The 22,064-nt window shown below is 41.2% G+C and overlaps 1 protein-coding gene across 1 annotated transcript in view; it reads left to right on the top strand.

Moving 5' to 3' along the window:
* Nucleotides 1-18,153, top strand: part of LOC132536612 (ribose-phosphate pyrophosphokinase 1-like) — a 29,697-nt gene extending 11,544 nt beyond the window's left edge. Inside the window, exons 3-7 of the mRNA XM_060184709.1 lie at nucleotides 968-1,066; nucleotides 3,997-4,121; nucleotides 10,779-10,952; nucleotides 12,938-13,097; nucleotides 17,176-18,153. Coding sequence (XP_060040692.1) covers nucleotides 968-1,066; nucleotides 3,997-4,121; nucleotides 10,779-10,952; nucleotides 12,938-13,097; nucleotides 17,176-17,268 — 651 coding nt within the window. The 3' untranslated portion in view covers nucleotides 17,269-18,153. The remainder of the gene's footprint in view (nucleotides 1-967; nucleotides 1,067-3,996; nucleotides 4,122-10,778; nucleotides 10,953-12,937; nucleotides 13,098-17,175) is intronic.
* The last annotated feature ends 3,911 nt before the right edge of the window (nucleotides 18,154-22,064 follow it).

Genomic DNA, 22,064 nt, shown 5'->3' with positions numbered 1-22,064 from the left:
GTGATGTTTAATTTATTTCAGTTCTAGTTGTGACCTCTTCATAGAACTTGAAGTCTGTTTTCTTTTTTTTTAATTTTATTATATTTTAAAATTTATTTTCCCTTTTGTTGCCCTTGTTTTTTTTTATTGTTGTTGTAGTTATAATTGTTGTTGTTAGATAGGACAGAGAGAAATGGAGAGAGGAGGGGAAGACAGAGAGAAAGACAGACACCTGCAGATGTGCTTCACCGCCTGTGAAGCGACCCCCCTGCAGGTGGGGAGTCCGGGGCTCCAACCGGGATCCTCACACTGGTACTTGTGCTTTGCGCCACGTTCACTTAACCCGCTGTGCTACCGCCAACTTCCTTCTTCTTCTTCTAGCGTTTGCCGCCCGACTCCCTGAAGTCTGTTTTCTAAGTACTTGGTTAAGACACACCTTATTTATGTGTTTGAGCATGTGTACATTAAATCTAATAGGATTCTTTAAAAAAAAAGTTCCTGTTTTGGGGCCAAGTGGTGACGCACCTGGTTAAGTGCACATGTTACAATGTGCAAGGACCCAGGTTTGAGTCCCAGGTCCTCACCTGCGGGGGTAAGCTTCACGACTGGTGAAGCAATGCTGCAGGTGTCTCTGCCTCTCTTCCTCTCTATCTCCCCTTCCCTCTTGATTTCTGGTTGTCTCTATCCAATAAATAAATAAAGATAATAAAAAATTTAAAATTCCAGGCTTGCCTAGCAAATTGTACAGATTAAAATGTACCAGGAAAATATTTTTTGATGTTTACTAGTTGGAAAAGTGATGTTCCACTAATATTTATCGTAAGTTGAGATCTACTCATTCTCAATGACCATGTTACTGTTCATGATTTCCTGGTGGTGTAGTGCCTTTAAACATAGAATATGCACAACAAATAAATGTTTATTGAGCAAAGCAAATGTATTGTTTCTCAAATGTGACTTTTTTTTTTTTGCTTTCACTTCCATTTAGAGCCGGGCTCCCATCACAGCCAAGCTTGTTGCAAATACGCTGTTGGTAGCAGGCATAAATCATATCATTACCATGGACCTACATGCTCCTCAAATTCAGGTATCAGTGGAGGAGGCTAACTATGGGAGTTTAGAAAAGAAAACTGCCTTGAAAACCGCTCAAATAAAATTAACACTCTCAGTAGAATAAACATACTCGTCTCAGTCATAGTTCGTAGTTTGTGATCAAGAGAATTTAGCTTTGCTCATTTGCTTTGTAATCTTGGGCAGAATAAATAACCCATTGGGTGTCTGATAGTTACTTATTCCCCCTCTCAGACCACAGTTATTTAACTTCTTTGGACATACACTGGTTTGTTATTTTAATTTTTTTATTTCTTTATTGGGGAATTAATGTTTTACATTCAACAGTAAATACAATAGTTTGTACATGGATAACATTCCCCAGTTTCCCATTTAACAATACAACCCCCACTAGGTCCTCTATCATCCTTCATGCACCTGTATTCTCCCCACCCACCCACCCCAGAGTCTTTTACTTTGGTGCGATATGTCAAATCTATTTCAGGTTCTACTTGTGTTTTCTTTTCTTTAATTTCTTTATTGGGGAATTAATGTTTTACATTCAACAGTAAATACAATAGTTTGTACATGCATAACATTCCCCAGTTTCCCATTTAACAGTACAACCCCCACTAGGTCCTCTATCATCCTTCATGGACCTGTATTCTCCCCCCTACCCACCCCAGAGTCTTTTACTTTGGTGCGATACGCCAATTCCAGTTCAGGTTCTGCTTGTGTTTGCTCTTCTGATCTTGTTTTTCAACTTCTGCCTGAGAGTGAGATCATCCCATATTCATCCTTCTGTTTCTGACTTATTTCACTTAACATGAATTTTTCTTTTTTTTTTTTGTTTTTTTTTTTTGTTTGTTTTATTGTTTTGTTTTTTTTATTTAAGGAAGGATTAATTAACAAAACCATAGAGTAGGAGGGGTACAACTCCACACAATTCCCACCACCCAATCTCCATATCCCTCCCCCTCCCCCGATAGCTTTCCCATTCTCTATCCCTCTGGGAGCATGGACCCAGGGTCATTGAGGGTTGCAGAAGGTAGAAGGTCTGGCTTCTGTAATTGCTTCCTCGCTGAACATGGGCGTTGACTGGTCGGTCCATACTCCCAGTCTGCCTCTCTCTTTCCCTAGTAGGATGGGCCTCTGGGGAAGCTGAGCTCCAGGACACATTGGTGGTGTCTTCAATCCAGGGAAGTCTGGCCGGCATCCTGATGACACCTGGAACCTGGTGACTAAAAAGAGAGTTAACATACAAAGCCAAACAAATTGTTGAGCAATCATGGACCCAAAGCTTGGAAAAGTGGAGAGGAAGTATTAGGGAGGTACTCACTGCAAACTCTAGTATACTTCTGCTTTCTTACTTTGGTGCCATACTCCAAACTCAGTCAAGTTCTGCTTTGCGTTTCTACTTCTTTTTTTTTTTTACATGCATAACATTCCCCAGATTCCCATTTAGCAATACAACCCCCACTATTTCATTCATCATTTTTCATGGACCTGTATTCTCCCCACCCACCCACCCACCCTAGAGTCTTTTACTTTGGTGTAATACTCCAATTCCATTTCAGGTCCGACTTGTGTTTTCTTTTCTAATCTTGTTTTTCAACTTCGGCCTGAGAGTGAGATCATCCCATATTCATCCTTCTGTTTCTGACTTATTTCACTCAACATGATTTTTTCAAGGTCCATCCAAGATCGGCTGAAAACGGTGAAGTCACCATTTTTTTTTTTACAGCTGAGTGGTTGGTATTCCATTGTGTATATATACCACAACTTGCTCAGCCACTCATCTGTTGTTGTGTTGTTGGACACCTGGGTTGCTTCCAGGTTTTGGCTATTACAAATTGTGCTGCCAAGAACATATGTGTACACAGATCTTTTTGGATGGATGTGTTGGGTTCCTTAGGATATATCCCCAGGAGAGGAATTGCAGGGTCATAGGGTAGGTTCGTTTCTAGCCTTCTGATTATTTTAAGTTTTAAATAAGGTAGCAAATCCATAATAATTGATGGCTTATGACAGGTAGCTAAATGAGTTGCATCCAGCTGTTCCTTTGAATAGTCAAAGGTTTTAGATGTAAAACCAGAGCTATTAGAATCTATAGAATGCCCTTTGTATAAGGCCATTTCCTTCTACATCACTTTATTAAATGCCAATGAAAGAAAATTTTGGCCGCCATAGAAGGAAATGAAGTTTTCCCAGGACCTACTTTATATAAGATGCACAGTCATTTTCCAAGAATAACCAATAATGTTAGGTGAGGATTTGCCATACATTTATTATTTATTTATTTACTTATTTTGAGAGAGTAAAGCACAATTTTTAAAAGACTTTCGAGTCACCATTTAACATTATCATTTGATTAGTTCTATATTTATACAACAGTAAAGAATTTTAGGGCAGGGGTAGATAGCAAGCATAATGGTTATGCAAAGAGACTTAAGACTGAGGCTCCAAAGTCCCATGTTCAATCCCCTGTATCACCATTATCCAGGTTAAGCAATGTTCTGATTAAAAAAAAACATTATAAAAGAGGGAACAATTAGTTTGAGAACCTCAACATAACTCAAACAACTGGTATTTGAACATAGATCTTCTGACTTCTAGTCTCTTCTTCTCTCTGAACATTTACTATATTCTCCACTAATTTATGTACAATTTATGTATCTCCACACTAGTCAGCTTTTGCTTCTGCCAGCCCACCATTTAGTGGCATGAGGCAGTAAATATTGCTGAGGCAGTTCTGGTCTCAGCTGAACCCAGATGTTTTTCCCTAAGAATTTGTGTGTTTTGGTCAGGGCTCTGTTGCACAGCTCAGACTGAGGACTTCATTTTGCAATCTTCTACACAGGGAATGCCTTCTAATCCATTTGAATGTTGCAGTAAGGTATTCTTTGAACTAGCTGCTATTTTTATACATGGAAGAGGACAGTGAAACAACTCACCTTGCTTCTCCAGGGCTTTTTTGATATCCCAGCGGACAATTTGTACGCAGAACCAGCTGTTCTGAAGTGGATACGAGAGAACATCCCCGAGTGGCGGAATTGCACCATTGTCTCACCTGATGCAGGTGGTGCCAAGAGGTAATGGATGAAAACATTCCCAGTGTACTTCGAAAACCTTTTAGACAACTAGATCAGAAAGTGATGTTTCTTTTTTACACAGGTGACATTTTTTAAGTACTTAGAATGGATATACCAGCTGCTGAGAATAGAAACAATGCTTATTTATTTGCCTGAATCACTTCCTGATGAAGCAGATGATAGCAGAGAAGCATCCCTAAATGGTTATGATGCTATGGGCTTTGACCGTAACCCAATAGTTATTTTGCACTGCAAAGGTATTAATACTGTTATAAAGTTGTTGGGGATGGTTGGAAATTTGGTTTTCTAATAAGTGGCTTATTACTGAATCACTTGTTAGTGGACAAATACGATTTTACACACCTATAATGCTGTTGGCTAGATCATTTTAATTCTGGGATTGAACTATGAAGCGGGTAGAAAAATAATGCCTGGATAATTTTACTTAAACCTAAGATCTTAAGGACAAACTGATTGCCAGGGACAATCACAGTTTGAAAGCTCACATGGCTCTTGATTTCCTTAGTAGATCACTCATTAGTAATGCATTCAAAATATCACACAGGTTTTGTTGAGGGAAATGAAGAGCTAAAACTGAGATCATTAGGAAAAGCTAATTCAGACCCTTCTCAAAGTTACTCAAATCTTCAGTGACTGTTTCTCAACAACCCCATTATATCAGTAATTCAGAACTTATTGAGCATTTGTTTTATTACCCAGCCAGATGTATGGCTTTGTGAGTTCCATGTAATCACTAGTTACTATCAGTGATGGGGTAAAGGTCACACCTCATCATTATATGTCAGTACACCACCAGTTCGCCATTTCCTTCCCAATCTTCTGTCAATTAGAGGCAACATTCCCCCAATAACTCACTCTCTTCTTTTTCTTCTTTAACTTTTTTTTTTTTTTACCTGAGCACTGATCAGCTCTGGCTTATGGTGGTGCAGGGGATTGAATATGGAACTTTGGAGCCTCAGGCATGAGTCTCTTTGCATAACCATTATGCTATCTGCCCCCACCCCACTTCCTCCATCAGATAACTTTCTTCCTCCTTAGTGATAGGAGATCCACAGAGAGAGGCTAAAGGTTTGTCCACACTTGCTCTTCCATTTTTTTCTTTTAATTTTTAAAATTATCTTTATTTATTTATTTATTGGATAGAGACAGCCAGAAATTGAGAGGAGGAGGGAAGCTAGAGAGGGAGACAGAAAGACACCTGCAGACCCACTTCACCACTCACAAAGCTTTCCGCCTGCAGGTGGGGACCAGGGGTTCAAACTCGGGTCCTTGGGCACTGTAACATGTGCGCTCAACCAGGTGCACCACCAACCGACCGCCCCTTTTTTAAGATCCCCTTCAGTTCTTTGGATATTGTAGGAGAAAGCAAGATTTCATCTTCTCTTAAAAGTTAAGTAGTATTCCAGTGTTATGATGACAAGTCCTCTGTCTATTCACTTTTGGGTAGATAATCTTAGTACATAAGGATTTCGTTTTCTCCACCGCCTCCAGCATTTCTGTGGCTTTTTTTTAAATGGACATCAATGTAAAGCTTCTAAAGTAATTCATCAGTCTAACATCCATGATTTTGATATCCATAGATTCAGTTCAGTCAGCAATGGTCCAGAAATAGTATGTAAGATAAGACATTTTGAGGGGAAAATAACATTAATATGTTTGTTATGCCACAGAGCTGTGGTTATTTTAATTTGTTATTCATTATTATTAATATCTTACTGTGCCTAGTCTATAAATTAAACCTTATCATAGATGTGTGTGTATATATTTACTACAGGTAAAGAGGTGACTACTGTGTTAGTAAAATAACCAGGCATCACATTTAAAAATACAGTAAGTTTGTATTATTGCAGAATGTAATGTTGATCCAAGATCAAGGAATCTACCAATATAATCAATGACGGCCAAAAAAAACAATCCATGGAGAATTTTCTATTTTCCAGAGATATTGAAAAATTATGGAAAGAGTCCAACATCCATTCATTTTTTCCCTATCATTTTATTGGGGGGGGTTAAATGGTTTACAGTGCAGTTATTGACACATGGGTACCATTTCTCATCTCCCATGATAAATGTCTGTAAAACACTCTCACCCCCAAGGTAAGTCCTTTTTCACGATCATGCACCAGGACCTCAAAGCCCCTCCCCCCCCAGCTTCCTCTCTTCTATCCTTCCCCAGAGTCCTTTGCTTTGATGCAATATGCTAACACTAATCCAAGTTTGACTTTGTGTTTCCTTTTCTGGTATTGTGTCCTTTTGAATGTAGGCCTTCACAGAGTTGTATTGATTTGGATGTCCCTGATAAGTGATGAGCATTTTTAAAAAATATTTATTGTTTTTCCCTTTTATTGCCCTTTTTTCTTGTTGTCGTAGTTATTATTGATGTCGTTGTTGGATAGGACAGAGAGAAATGGAGAGAGGAGGGGAAGACAGAAAGGGGGAGAGAAAGATAGACACCTGCAGGCCTGCTTCACTGCCTGTGAAGTGACTTCCTTGCAAGTGGTGAGCCGGGGGCTCCGGGATCCATAGGCCAGTGCTTGTGCTTTGCGTCACATGCGCTTAACCCCACATGCGCTTAACCCCACATGCGCTTAACCCGCTACACCACCACCCGACTCCCAAGTGATGAGCATTTTATTTTTCTAGTGCATATTGTTGAATCACCTGTTCAGTTCTTTTCATTTTTTATATTTATTTATTTTCTCTTTTGTCGCCCTTGTTTTTTATTGTTGTTATTGAGGCCATTGTTAGATAGGACAGAGAGAAATAGAGAGAGGAGGGGAAGACAGAGAGGGAGAGAAAGACAAGACACCTGCAGACCTGCTTCACCACCTGTGAAGCAACTCCCTTGCAGTTGGGGAGCCGGGGACTTGAACCGGGATCCTTACGCTGGTCCTTGCGCTTGGCGCCATGTGTGCTTAACCAGCTGCGCTACTGCCCGACTCCCTGACTATTATTTCTATAAATATATATATACATATATGTGTATATGTATATATATATATACCCTTTTTCTTCTATGGTCCTGTCCTCTCTTCCTTTCTAAGACATACCTACATCTATTACTACTTCTGAAAGTCCTTTCTCCCACCCTCTTCTCTGGTCCTGATGGAATTGAGATTCAGAGCCCTCTGGCCATCTTCCCTCAGCATTTCTCCTCCTTTGGGAATATGGATCAGAATTCTTTTTAGGATGCAGAAGGTGGGAGGTCTGGCTTCTGTAGTTGCTTCTCTGCTGGACATGGATGTTGGCAGGTCAATCCATACCCCCAGCCTGTTTCTTCTATCTTTCCCTAGTGGGAATATTAGCTTCTTAATCAGATATGTTAAGTAAATATTCTCTCCACCCAGTAGGATAGATTTTTGTTCTAATGATAGTTTCTTTTGATATGCAGCCTTTTTGTCTGATGTATTCTCACTTGTTTATTTTTGTTTCCCTTGCTGTTGGAGTTGAGTTCCAAGTACATCTCTGAAGCTTATTATAGAGTGTTCTGCTTATTTTTCTTCCATGTATTTTATTTTTCCCTCCAGGGTTATCAGTGGAGCTAGGTGCTAGCACTACAGATCTGCCCCCAGCAATCAGTTTTCTTTTTCTTTTTTTTTTCTGTTCTGTACAAGAGAGAAAAAGTGAGGAGGGGGAGGCAAAAAGGGAAAAAAAGACACCTGCAGACCTGCTTCACCACTCATGAAGCGTCCCCATTGCAGGTAGGGAGCAGGATCTTGAACTCCTTTTGCATTATACCTTGTGCACTTAACCGGGGGTGCTTCACTGCCTGGCCCCTCTCAGTATGGTTAGGTGTCGCTGTAGGCCCGCAAAAACGACACGGACACCAGAGTCTCTTTCCTCAATTTCCTTAATTTCCTTCTTATGGCCTTAAGTACCTTTCAGTGTTACATAGTCAGCTAATGGGCATTAAGCAAGCATGCAGCATTCATAGATCATGCAGCTTTCTACCAATCATAAAACAGATCACCTGTACAGCACGCAGTCTGTTCAGTTGGATCCTCCAACTTCCGCAAAGTTGTTTACCACTTGACTGGTTTATCCACCACATGGCCGGCGCCATCTTAGGGGCATGATGTGCAGTGTCATTATGGCTCCCAACAGTTAGGGGTTCAACACCTAAGTTTTTGATCCATTTTGAGTTTACTATGTGATGTGAGGTGGTAGTCCCAGTCCACTTTTTTGCTTGTGGCTGTTTGGTTTTCATATTGAGACTTCCCTCTCTGTTTTATGTTCTTTACTCCATTGTCTATAGATGAATTGTCCTTATGTTTGAGGCTTTATTTCTTCTGAGTTCTCAATTCTATTCAATTGACACGTGGGTTTGCTTTCATTCGAATAATAGAGTATTTTGATTTTTATATCTTTGTAGTATAGTTTGATGGTCGACAACATGACTTCTCCATTCTAAATCTTTTTTTTTTTTTTTGCCCCCTTAGGACTACTTTGGGAATTCTGAATCTCTTGTAGTTCTAAGCAAATTCCAGTAATTGTTGTAGTTCCTTTCATTTGGATTTGAATAGGAATTATTTTGAATCTGTATAATGCTTTGGGCAGTATAGTTATTTTAATGTGAATTCTACCGTTCCATGAGCATGGGATATCCATTTCCTTTTGTCTTCTGCTTGTAACTGTCGTTTTTTGTTAATAATTAGGTATACAAATCGTTTGCTGCTTTGTTAGATTTATTTCATTACAGTTGTAATGGGGTTGTTTTCTTGACTTTTCTCGCATGTAAAAATTCCACCACTTTTGGATTTTTTTATAGCCTATTATTCTACTATATTTGGTTTACTGCTCCTAAAAAGATTTTAAGTTGAATCTTTTAGGTTTTCCATATTTATGTTATCTGCAAGAAGTGGAAGACTTCTTTCCCAGTTTTGATTCCTTATTTCTTTTTGTTAATTGCTCTGATTGGGACTGCAAATACTGTGTTAAATATGGACATCAAAGCTATACTTTTTATAGTAAGCACGTATTTTTTCCCCAATAGTGGACTATTTTTAAAATGAGTAGCTTTCATTTCTATCTTGGCAAGGTTTTTTTGTTTGTTTGTTTGTTTGTTTTTTAAGAATTTATTTATTTATGAGAAAGATAGGAGACAGAGAAAGAACCAGACATCACTCTGGTACATGTGCTACCGAGGATTGAACTCAGGACCTCGTGATTGAGAATCCAATGCTTTATCCACTGTGCCACCTCCTGGACCACTTTTAAAAAAATATTTATTTTCCCTTTTGTTGCCCTTTTTTTTTCATTGTTGTTGTAGTTATTATTATTGGTGTCATCATTGTTAGATAGGACAGAGAGAAATGGAGAGAGGGGGGGAGACAGCGGGGGAGAGAAAGATAGGCACCTGCAGACCTGCTTCACCGCCTGTGAAGTGACTCCCCTGCAGGTGGGGAGGTGGGGGCTTGAACCAGGATCCTTACGCAGGTCCTTGCACTTTGCGCCATGTGCGCTTAAACCGCTGTGCTACCGCCTGACTCCCCTTGGCAAGGTTTTGAGTGTGTAATTGTAACTCGCACATAGTTCTCAAGAAGTTGTAGGGAATGACTTTCTCCTGGCCTTTTATGCTTCATCTAGCACCATTGGCCATTTTACATGAACAGTTTGGGATCTTAATCAAGTGTTTGCCTCAACTAAACAGATTTGATTATGTGCCCATTCAATAATAGCGGAGAGTACAGGGTCTGATTCATTTAGATCAGAGTACAAATACATGCCCGTTTCACAGTTCAAGCTTACATATTCTGTATTATATGGTCACAGGCTCTCTTCAAGCCAGTAAACTCAGATACATGGCTATAGTTACCAGGGGAATAGGACATAATGCTGTAGATCAGTATTACATTTCGAAAAACACCACAAAGTGCAGGTCTCTCCACACATGAGTATGGACAGATGTCACTAGGACACACAGTCATTTACATTGTTTCAGCAAATTTTGATGCATTTTTGTTTGAATGAATATGGCAAATATGGTCAAATACGGCAGTTTGTCACCAAACATATGTGCCTCCTATTCCACCTTCCAACCGGGGTTGTTTTATTTGACAAAAAAGGAAAAAAAAAATTAGAGATACTTTGGGTTCTACGGAGAGGCTCAACTTGCCTGGTTAATTAAATTTTTTTCCTGACATTTATAAAAGGAATCCCCAAAGTGGGTACAGTTGACATTGGCAGTTGGTAGATTACGATGGGGGGAGTTTATAGTGGAATGGGCTAGGTATTGCTTCTCCTGTTAGATTCAATTTCTCTCATGTCTACATCTGCATGTCAAATTGGGTTGATCAGCACTCTAGTTAACTATTTTTTTGTGCTGCTAGCAATACATTAAGTGAAATGGACCTTAGCATTGCTGCTTCCTCATACTGGTGAGGACATCTGTCAGTTACTATAACCCTAAGTGAATTATGATCTGAGTTTGACTAACATTCACAGTCTGCTTTCAAAATATGAAAGCATTAATCTCTAAGATTCAGTTTGTGATATAGGTCAAATTTGCATTTTTTCCAGCCCTGGAACTATTTGTTCCAAGGTATAGTCTCCCCTAAAAACAGACCCATTATTTAGTCCATTTCTTTTGCTTTAAGATCCCGACACACAGGTTTAACCGAACACCTTGTTTTGCAGAGTGACCTCCATTGCAGACCGGTTGAATGTGGACTTTGCTTTGATTCACAAAGAACGAAAGAAGGCAAATGAAGTGGACCGCATGGTGCTGGTGGGGGATGTGAAGGATCGGGTGGCCATTTTGGTGGATGACATGGCCGACACTTGTGGCACAATCTGTCATGCAGCTGACAAGTGAGTGCTGAGTAATTGGTACTTAGAACTAACAAGCTGGAGGATTGGGAGAGAGCATAATTTTTCTGCAAAAAAGACTCATACCTGAGGCTCTGAAGTCCTATGTTCAACCCCAAGCACCATTACAAGCCAGCGCAATGCTGTCGGTTCTCTTTCTTTATCTCATTAAAGTAAAATATTTTTTAAATCTGATTTGAATCCTTGTATTTATGAGGTATGAAAATTGCGATAGCTGATCAACTCCTTAAAATGTCAGTGTCTTAACACAGCTTCTCATAGCTTAACATAACTTCTATGTTAAGATACTGTGTTCCAATGGCAGCATTCACATTTAGTCTAGTGCTGTATTTTTAATGGATTTTTAATTTTTAATGTATAGCTCTAAGAAATTTCATTTTGGCCATGCAGAAAGGGAGGAGAAGATAAAGAATCAGTCATGGAATATATTTATAAACAACCAACAAGTAGTATATACTGAAAGTAGTGCTTACATATTTTCTTTAATTGCCACCAGGGCGAGCACAATTCCTCTGTTCCCTACAGATTTTTTTTTCTTTCACTTTCAAGACTGGTGGGGGGGAAGATAAACCACAGCTGGGACCTTGAAAATGGGTAAAGTGTGCATTCTACTAGCCTTCTTATCTCCTTGACCCTCTGCCTATATTTCTATGGTTAATCAAGTCACATATCCTCATCTAACTCTGCAAGGGCTAGTAAGAAATGATTTATTTATTCATGAGAGAGATAGGAGGAGAGAAAGAACCAGACATGCCTCTGGCACATGTGCTGCTGGGGACAGAACTTGGGACCTCATGGTTGAGAATCCAATGCTTTATCCACTGTGCCACCTCCCGGAACACAGGGATAGTAAAAAATATAATCAACTATGAGCCTCGGAAAAAGAGGAGTTAGATTTTATTGAGGAAAGTAGTCTGTGTTCACTAATTTGTGTGAATCCAAATCTATTCTGATTTTTCTCCAATATGAATTCGTATGTTGATACTAACCCATTATGATGGTATTTGGAGGTGAAGGCTTTCAGAGGTAGATTTGAATGAGGTCTTGATAATTTGCCCTCATGATGAAGAGATACCACGGTTGGAGAGATAGCACAGTGGTTGAGGTCTAGACTTTCATGCCTTAACGGCCACAGATCCCAGGTTTGAACTCTTATCAGCTGCAGATGAGTAGTGCTCCGGTCTCTCGCTCACTAAAATTAAGTAAATCTCCAGAAGGAAGAAACACCAGAGAGCTTACTGATTCCTGCTTGTTTCTTGTGTCCACACATGTAAGCACACAGCCAGATCGGTGGCCAACAGTAAGGCGAAAGATAATTCCTTTGGAATAAGCTTCCCAAATAGGCACCTTGATCTTAGACTCCTAGCCTCCAGAATCATGAGGAATAAGACTCTTGTCATTTCGTTATGATATCCCGAGTTTACGAATGTATTCCTTGCCGGGCTAACGTGGGGGTGCCTCTCCCTGGGTGCATACTTTGGGTTGGAGAGAACTCACAGCCAGCCTGGGCTGCTACTCACTCAGTGACTCAAGGGAGATGACTCAGGAACAGTCACATGGTGGCGAGACAATGCAATGTATTTATTGATCAGAGAGCCCAGGCTTTTTAAAGGGCAGACCCGGAAGTGGCAAGTCAGAAACAGAAATCACTAGGAAAGGGGCAGAGAAAGGCAAAAGGGCCTGAGAAGGTAGACACTTCCTTAGCAACTGTTGCAAGGGTTTTAACTGGTAGGATTAATATTACCCTGCAGGTAGGGAGAGTTTCGAGGTTACAGAGAAAATAGATCAAAAGAATGGAATGGGTTGGGATCTTTCAGGCAAAACAGTGATTATGTAGATAGGCCATAGTATCAGGAATGCAGGGTGCTTTGTGAGGCTCCTCACAATTTCCTGACAATTCCTAAATTGCATTCTGTAGTGACAGGTAAGATCAATCCAGATTAACTGTTTTGTTTCCCCCCCCCCAGACTTCTCTCAGCTGGAGCCACAAAAGTTTATGCTATCTTGACTCATGGAATTTTTTCTGGTCCTGCCATTTCTCGTATCAATAACGCATGCTTTGAAGCAGTAGTTGTCACCAACACCATACCTCAGGAGGATAAGATGAAGCATTGCTCCAAAATACAGGTGAGCATGAGATTCTTGCAAAAACTCTAGTCTGAATATTTAGCCAGTGGTTTTTTAATGTTGGGTCAGGTGTCTGAGTTCACGTTTAGTCTGTCTTCAAGGTCTCTGGAGGTTGGAATTCTGTGTTCTAGATTTTTTTTAATACAAAATAACATTTTTATTTCTAAAAAGGAAACATTGACAAAACCATAGGATAAGAGAGGGGGACAACTCCCCACAATTCCCACCACCAGAACTCCGTATCTCATCCCCTCCCTTGCTAGCTTTCCTGTTCTTTATCCCTCTGGGCATATGGAGATAGAGCATATGTTCACAAGTATCCATAAATTAGGGCAAAATATATACCTGAAAGCAAAAGTACACAATAGTCTGCAGTGAGTCAGTATAAAGTTCAAAATAAAATAGTGTCTACTTACATACCCTCCTCACCTACCTCCTGTTATACCTCACTCACTCACTCCAAAGCTAATCTTATCAAAGTAAGGGCTGCAAAAGCTGAATAAGGATAAGAGACTGGCATACTTTAACGATGACTTTTTAGTCACTATCAGGCCACCATGTCAGCTGGAGCCCTAGTCAGGGAGTCATGAGTTTCCCAAACATACATGATGGGCCTAGACCTAGAATAAATCCCTCTCCCCAATATTACCAGTCATCTCTATCAGGAACAACACAATAGACCCCTTTGTGGGCCCCCATAGGACCAGGCGCTCAACTTGGATCAACAACGGTAGAGAATATTCCATCCTTTGAAAGGAGAATGGACAACATACTCTGGGTTCTAGATCTTAACAGATACTCCCAGTCCTTGTGTTACACTCAGGTTTCCAAGTCCACACTTCACAATAAATGAAAAAAAAAGTGTGTTCTGGAAACTGCCTGTAAAACCGGAGACCCTAGGACCAGTACGTTAGAGGAATCCCTCAAACAATTCCTAGGCACTAAAATGTAAGTGCTGTTTCTAATTCAAGGCATAATCCTTTTTTGATGAATAATGTGTACACAATAGATGGTTCAATAGGTAGAGCTCATGTCTCAGGCCTCAGGTTTGATTCTTGGCAAACATAAGATCCATGGACACCATACCAACGGAACTTTTTTTTTTAAGATAGATGAAATGAGAAATTGAGGTGAGGGGGGAGAAAGAGGAAACACCTGCACACCTGCTCTACCACTCATGAGGTTTCCCCTTGTGGGGACAAGGGTCTTGAACCTGAGTCTTTGTGCGTTGTGACTTGTACACTCAGACAGGTGCACCACCACCTGACGCCCCACTAGGACCTCTTGCATGCTGAATAGATCAATTTTTATTCTGTTTTTTTATTGGGGGGTAGGCAAATATACTAAAGTATCAGTGGAGTTCCACTGGTGTTGCCCATAGTATTCCCATGTGGTATATCTAATCCAGGGCCCCACCTGTGATAGGTGTGTGTTTATTATTAGCTTGACCATCTTCTAGACTCTAATTCAAGCGATCATAGACAGGGCCTCATGAATATAAGACTTGCACTCTATTCCTAAGTCACTCTGCCTGCCCCTCATCCCTAAGAATTTGTATGTATATGATTTTAGTGAGTTACAAGGGTCATAAGGAATAGCTCCACATTTTGCCTCCACCTTCACAATGATAACCACTATAGTTGTCACAAAATGTTAAGAAGTTTAATTGCTTCTTCTGTTTTAGGTTTGTTTATATGTTTGAGTTCTCTAGATTCCATATATGAGTGAGATCATCTAGTATTTCCTTTCATCTCTTCACTTATTTCATTAAGCATAATCACCTCCAGTTTCATCCATTTTTATACCAATGGACACAATATCATATATATATTTTTTATCACAAAGGAGTATTGCACGGACTATATCCTATAAGTTTTTTTTTTTTTCAGTTATCCATCAGTGGACATTTAGGCTGCTTCCACTCTTTGGCCATTGTAAATAATGCAGCTATGAACCTAGGGTTGGATATGTCCCTTCAAATCCATGATTCCCTGCCTAAGAGTAGTACTGCTGGGTCATAAGATATTGTCAGGCTAGCGATGTGCGAGAGAGAGATGACCCAGGAACCAAGCTCGTGGCGGTGAGGCAGTCCTAATCTTTATTTATGCGAGCGCCCCAGAGTCCGGCGGTAGTACACTTGGTTAAGCCATGTGGCGCAAACCCGCCCGCTTCTCCAGGTTGGAACAGGGAAGAGCCAAGTTGGAAACGGAAGTGGCTTGACAATACCATACATGGTTAGGAAAGGAGCAGAGAGAGGTGAAAAAGGTAGGAACTTCCTTAGCAACTGCTGCCAGGGTTTTAACTGGTAGGATTAATAATACCCTGCAGTCTTGAGAGTAGAAAAGGAATATATTAAATGAGCAGAATGGGTAGGGGAATAGGGTAGAGGACTTGTCATTTGTTAGACAAAGCAGAAGGTTGATAATGTAGATAATAAAAGGAGGGGCTATAGTATCAAGGAATGCAGAGTGGAGCAGGGGGAGTTGGCGTAATGTTTTAAGGAATGCCGGGCTCCTGGAGGCAGAAAAATGCAGGATGCTTTGTGAGGCAGGAAGTCTGATAAGAAAGGGAAACCTTTAGGGTCCTTGTGTCCTTCTTGTTCAACTTCTCGGTAGAGAGAGAGACTGACAGGATAGTCGCACCCCTCAGGTCAAGCCTTGCCAGGCTCTACTACATCCTCACAATTTTCCTACAGATATTTCCAGTTTTGTTTGCTTAAGATCTCTATACAATCTTCCAAAGGGGCTTCAGTAGTTTGCATTCCCACCGGCAGTGTAGTAGAGTCCTTGTTTCTCCACAACATTGTCAACAACTGTAGTTTCCTGTTTTGTTGATGTAGGCCATTCTCTCAAGTGTGAGGTGAAATCTCAGTGTAGTTTTAATTTGCATTTCTCTAATGATTGGTGAAGTGGAACGTTTCTTCACATATCTCCGAGCCATGTGTGTATCTCTTGAAAAATCTTTTTTTAACACCAAAACACTGCTCAGCTCTGGGTTATGTCGGTATCAGGGAATTGAACCTGTGACTTTTGAAGACTTGAGCATGAAATACTCTTTGCACGACAGTTATGCTATCTACCACTCAGGTCTTCTTCCCTTTTTTGAGCCATGTGATTTAATAGATGTTTGATATCAAATCATTGTTGGATGTGTGGTGTGCAAACATTCCTAGGATTTTTTGAATGCTACTCTGTCTCCTTGGTGAGCTTGAGTCAGGATTGTTTTTCTTTCTCTTTCTCTACTCCCCCTCTCTTTCTTTCCTTGTTTCTTCCTTTCTTTCCTTCTCTCTTTCTTTCTTTCTTTCTTTCTTTCTTTCTTTCGATTTGGGTACTAATGAGAGAGGGAGAAAAGAGCACCAGAGCTTTACTTTGGTGGATGCAGTAGCTGAAATTAAACTCGGGACCTCATGCTTATGTATCCAATGCTTTATCCATTATACCATTTTGTGGGATACCCATTATAGTACTTTTGACTCCTAAGTGGTTCATACTAAAAAACATGAAGAATGGAGGGGGGGTAGGACCTTGGTGCACGGGGCTAAGTACATGTGGCACAAAGCGCAAGGACCAGCATAAGGATCCCGGTACAAAGTGCAAGGACCTGTGCAAGGATTCCGGTTTAAGCCCCCTGCTCCCCACCTACAAGGGGTACGCTTCACAAGCAGTGAAGCAGGTCTGCAGGTGTTTGTCTTTCTCTCCCCCTTTCTGTCTTGCCCTCCTCTCTCCATTTCTCTCTGTCCTATCTAACAGTGATGGCATCAGTAACAATAATGACAACTACAACAGTGAAAAACAACAAGGGCAACAAAAGGGAAAATAAATAAATGAATATTTTAACAAGGAGAAAAAAATGGCCGCAGGAACAGTGGATTCATAGTGCAGGCTTGATCAAGCCCCATTGATAACCCTGAAGGCAATGAATAAATAAGAATATCTCAGTGTAGGACCCTGAAGAGAAATTGCACAGTGTAATGGTTTTAAAAGGAAGAATCTTTGTTGGGCTGTTCATCAGTTTCTACAGGTTTCCCGGTCAGTCCTGTCCATATGATACTAACCTGATGTCCTTCCTTCTTTTCTAGGTCATCGACATCTCCATGATCCTTGCAGAAGCCATCAGGAGAACTCACAATGGAGAATCCGTTTCCTATCTGTTCAACCATGTCCCTGAATGATAGTATAATTTCTGAGGAGTTTAAAAGATACAGTAAGCCCCATCCCTTTTTTCCGCTATTTGACTCCACCTGACCCCTTGTCTTCGTTTAAAAAGTTCAGCTTGCTCCAGTGTAGTTTACCCACAATGAGGTATTATATAACATTTCTCCTAAATTAGGGAAAGGCAGATTGAGACTAAGTGCTGGAATTTCCTATGGCATTGTCTCAGCTCAGTTGCAGTAAAGATTCAGAGGGCATTATGTAGAGGAGTTGTGTATGGGGAAGCTCAGATGATTTTTGCATGTAAATGCTTTAGGGTTTCCTTGGCTCAAAACTACTAGCTAGAAAGCAAACCCAATCCCCACTTTCCCACTTTCGACAAGTTCTGTAAGGTCTATGATAAATGACTACAGGAGCCCTGTTGTGTAGCCCCTGTTAGGCAGGAGCTGGCAACTCTCAGCTCAAATACCTCTCAGGCTAATGTCTGAGAGGAGATTGTACACAGTGCAGCAAATTCTTCTTGGGAGGAAAAAGCCTGATCCGTCACCCTCTGCTTGGGGACTGTGTTACATGGATTCTTCTTTGTACCCATTCCTTTCCATTTGGCTGGAATTTCAGCCATCTCACCCTTTTCCTGGCCAAATATCTCCTTGAGCCCAAATATTCATTGCTACCTTTGTCTTCTGGAAAGCAAAATTCTGCTAATCTCCAACATTTGTATGAGATGAGTCCTGTAGTGTATTCTCAGCCTATTACCACTGTGGTTGTAGGTTTTTAAGTGTTGGCATAGTGCCTTTTGATTAATTTAAGTATTTAATTTTTACCTTCTTGGGAATTATTTGGCCTCTCATGATCTGATATTTCTGTTAAAAAGATTATTACTGTCTTGTGTAGAAGTGACTAATAAAGTGTGTGTGATGATGAGTCTTATAATATACTGATATCTGTACTGGTCCTTCCAAAGATTTGGCTTGGGTGTCTTGCTATGATAGCTTTTGGTTGCATTGTTGAGTCAAGAAAAGACATTAGTGGGGGCTGGGCAGTAGCGCAGCAGGCTAAGCTCACATAGCATGAAGCGCAAGGACTGGTGTAGGGATCCTGGTTCCAGCCCCTGGCTCTCCACCTGCAGGAGTCACTTCACAAGCAGTGAAGCAGGTCTGCAGCTGTCCATCTTTCATGCCACCTCTCTGTCTTCTCTCGATTTCTCGCTGTCCTATCCAACAATAACAATGATAAACAACAAGGGCAACAGAAGGGAAAAAGCAGCCTCCAGGAGCAATGGATTCATACTGTAGGCACCGAGCCCCAGTGATAACCCTGGAGGAAAAAAAAAAGACAGTAACATTTTGAAATAAACATCAATTTCTGGGGTCCACTGAGACACAAATGAAATATAAATCTGGCGGTAGCGCAGCGGGTTAAGCGCACATGGCGCACAGCGCAAGGCCCGGCATAAGGATCCCAGTTCGAGCCCCTTGCTCCTCACCTGCAGGGGAGTCACTTCACAGGCGCTTTCTCCTCTCTGTCTCCCCTCCTCTCTCGATTTCTCTCTGTCCTATCCAAGGATAGCAACAACAATAGTAATAATTACCACAACAATGATTAAAAAAACGAGGGCAACAAAAGAGGAAAAAAAAGGTCTCTAGGAGCAGTGGATTCATGGTGCAGGCACTGAGCCCCAGCAATAACTCAGGAGGCTATATATATATATATAATTCTGTGCATTTAGGGTGAAAAATGCTTGCTGGATCTCTCATTCTTATTTCTGAAGTTACATAACATGGGAAGACTAGTCTCTATAACATTCCCATTGAATCAAATTTGGCAAATGTGACAATTCCCACTCACCAGGAAATAGATTTGGCATTTAATTTTCAGCACTTCTCATCAGAAACTATTTGGAAAAGAAAAATGTGCAAAACTTAAAAGGGAGTTAGAAAGCATTGTGGAAAAATTTTTTTTTAAGATTATGAGATCTGAGAGAACCAGCACCGGGGCATATGATATGGCTCAAACTGAGGACTTCATTGCTTGCTTTTTTTTTTTTTTGCCTCCAGGGTTATCGCTGGGGCTCAGTGGCTGCACTATGAATCCACTCCTCCTGGAGGCCATCCCCCCCTTTTGTTTTTTGTTGCCCTTGTTATTTATTGTTATTAATGTTCTTGTTATTGCTGTCATTGTTAGCTAGGACAGAGAGAGATGGGGAAGACAGAGGGGGAGAGAAAGATAGACACCTGCAGACCTGCTTCACCACTTATGAAGTGATTCCCCTGCAGGTGGGGAGCCGGGGGCGCGAACCGGGATCCTTAGGCTGGTCCTTGCGTTTTGCGCCACATGCACTTAACCCGCTGCGTTACTGCCCGGCGCCCTACATTGCCTTTTTTCCATGGCACTACTTCCCAGGTTGCCTAATGGATTTTAAACCCCTTTATAATGCAGTGCCTGGGAATGAGCCCAGAAACTTGTATTTGGACAGTACTGTTGAAATGCTGTGGGAAAAGCTACATGAAGCCAGTAACTTGCTGATTAACTAGTTCCTAATAGGCTATAAGGTTTTGAGTTATTCAGGTTATGCACATTATCCCATCTTTGAACTGCCTTGGTATAGGTCAATATTTAGTTCCCTGTGATTTTCTCAACATGTCATAAGCACCTCCACGTGTGCTCCATTTTTCTTCCAGTAGGAGAGATCTAAGTGTCCTGAATGACAAATGACTCTTGACTGGGACCGGGTGACAGGAACAGACCTGGTGGGGCTGAATGCCGTTGCCATCAGAGCAACTAACTACCTGTGGTAGCTGTAAAGTCTATTCTGAGTCAAAGGCCACCTTTCTGTCCACCTTATCTAGAGAAAAAAAAATTAGTTGGACCAAAGCTAAACTAGTCACTCCCCCAAGCGATTTCATCTGAAATTGGAGCAGCTGGTCTTTCCAGATTTGGAATAAAACTTTTTTTTCTTTTGCAGGGTTTATAAACTGCTCGTTTCTACCATGACCTTAAAGTTAAAGTAGATTAGAATCATGTGAAGTTTAAAAAGCACACCGGGTCCTTCCTTATTCACCCATCATGCCATTTCCCTCTTAATAGCTTTTTGGTTGTGAGGGGGAGGGGAAAGGGAAGTCCCCAGAAAAGAGTCTGGTTGCTGGTATTAACTCACACACGACAAAGAACTCTGAAAGGAAGCTCTTGCCATTGCTCCCAGGCCTACAGCATAAGAGATCACTGATGGAGCAGATGCCCTATTTGTGAAAGTCGTTGGGGCTGTGCCTCCACTCTTGAATCCAATCGACTGACTGGCTTCTGGAGTCTAGTGCATCAGCTGCCTCCACCTTTACCCTCATTTTCTTTCTTTCCCTGTCTTTTCTGTTTTATTTGATAGAACACAGAGAAGTCGAGAGCAGAAGGAGGAAATAGAAAGACACTTGTAGATCTGCTTCACTGCTCTGGAAGCTTCCCCCCACCTGCAGGTGGAACCAGGGGCTCTAACCTGGTTCCTTGAGCATGATGACACGTGTGCTCAACCATGTGCACTACCACCCAGTCCCTTTCACCCCTCCCCATTTCCACTTCTGCCAACTTTACTGCAGATCTGCCTGCACTACCCATTCTTATTCTTTTGCAACCTGTGTATATATAGTAAGACAGAAAGAGGTTTGAATACAGGGAGGTCAGATGTCTGGGGTTCTATAGCTATGTCAGGATGCAGTCCTCACCATCCCATGGTAACAGATCATCTCAGCTGCAAGTGGGAGGAGGGGGATTGGAATACACATAATTGTTGACCAGAATTACATTCAAGTTAACACAGTAAGTACATTGCTATCTCAAGGACTGACTAAACCACCTGTCTGTTATCTTTGGCCAACTATGGACTTAAACACTAGGTCTGTTTTCAAAGACTCAGCCTTTTGTAAATGAGTCTCCCCAAAATTGTTGGTACCCCCTGATGTTTTTGTCACAAGATCGTGGCTTATAGGCAAGGGTAGTTTATAGCTATGGATTCTTTGCTATGTTTGAGACCTGTTTTTCATTTGCAGAGCCTTATTTTGCTGGTCTCCTTATCTGAGGATAAAGCAACAGCTTGGGAAGTGGCTTTTTTAATTTTAATATTTTATTTATTCATGGGAGAGACAGAGAAAGAAAACCAGGGGCCGGGTGGTGGCATACCTGATTGAGCACACACGTTACAATGTACAAGGACCCGAGTTCAAACCCCCAGTCCCCACCTGCAGTGGGGAAAGCTTTGCAAGTGGTGAAGCAGGGCTGTAAGTGTCTCTGTGTCTCTCTTCCTCTCTATCACCCCCTTCCCCCTTGATTTCTGGCTGTCTCTATCCAATAAATAAAGATAATTTAAAAAATTCTAAAAAAGAAAGAGAACCAGACTTCAGTCTGGTACATGTGCTGCAGGGGATCAAACAAGGGACCTCATGCTTAGGGGTCCAAGGCTTCACCCACTGCACTGCCTTCCAGTCCATTTCTTGCTACTTCTTTCTCGTCAACAAATCTTTCAGCAAATTCAGAGAAAGTTACGTATCTGGTAGAGCACATGGATACATTCTCATGCTCCAGGGCATGGGTTCAAGCCCCACACCCCCAAATTGGGGTAGGAAAAAGCTTCATGAACAGTGAGGTGAGGCTACTTGTGTCTCCCTTTCCCTTTGACTCTCAATCTTCATTTAGAAATGGCCACCAGGAATGGTAGAGTTGTGTAGGCATCAAGCCGCAATGATAACCCTGGTCATAATAATAATAATAATGGATTATAAAGCAAATTCTCCCAATTATAGAATCTTAGGGACTGGGTGGTAGAATCCTT

Source organism: Erinaceus europaeus, unplaced genomic scaffold, assembly GCF_950295315.1.
Source record: "Erinaceus europaeus unplaced genomic scaffold, mEriEur2.1 scaffold_282, whole genome shotgun sequence".
In the NCBI taxonomy this organism is placed as follows: Eukaryota; Metazoa; Chordata; class Mammalia; order Eulipotyphla; family Erinaceidae; genus Erinaceus; species Erinaceus europaeus.
Note: the sequence above shows the minus strand (reverse complement) of the source record. Positions and strands in the feature narration are given on the sequence as shown.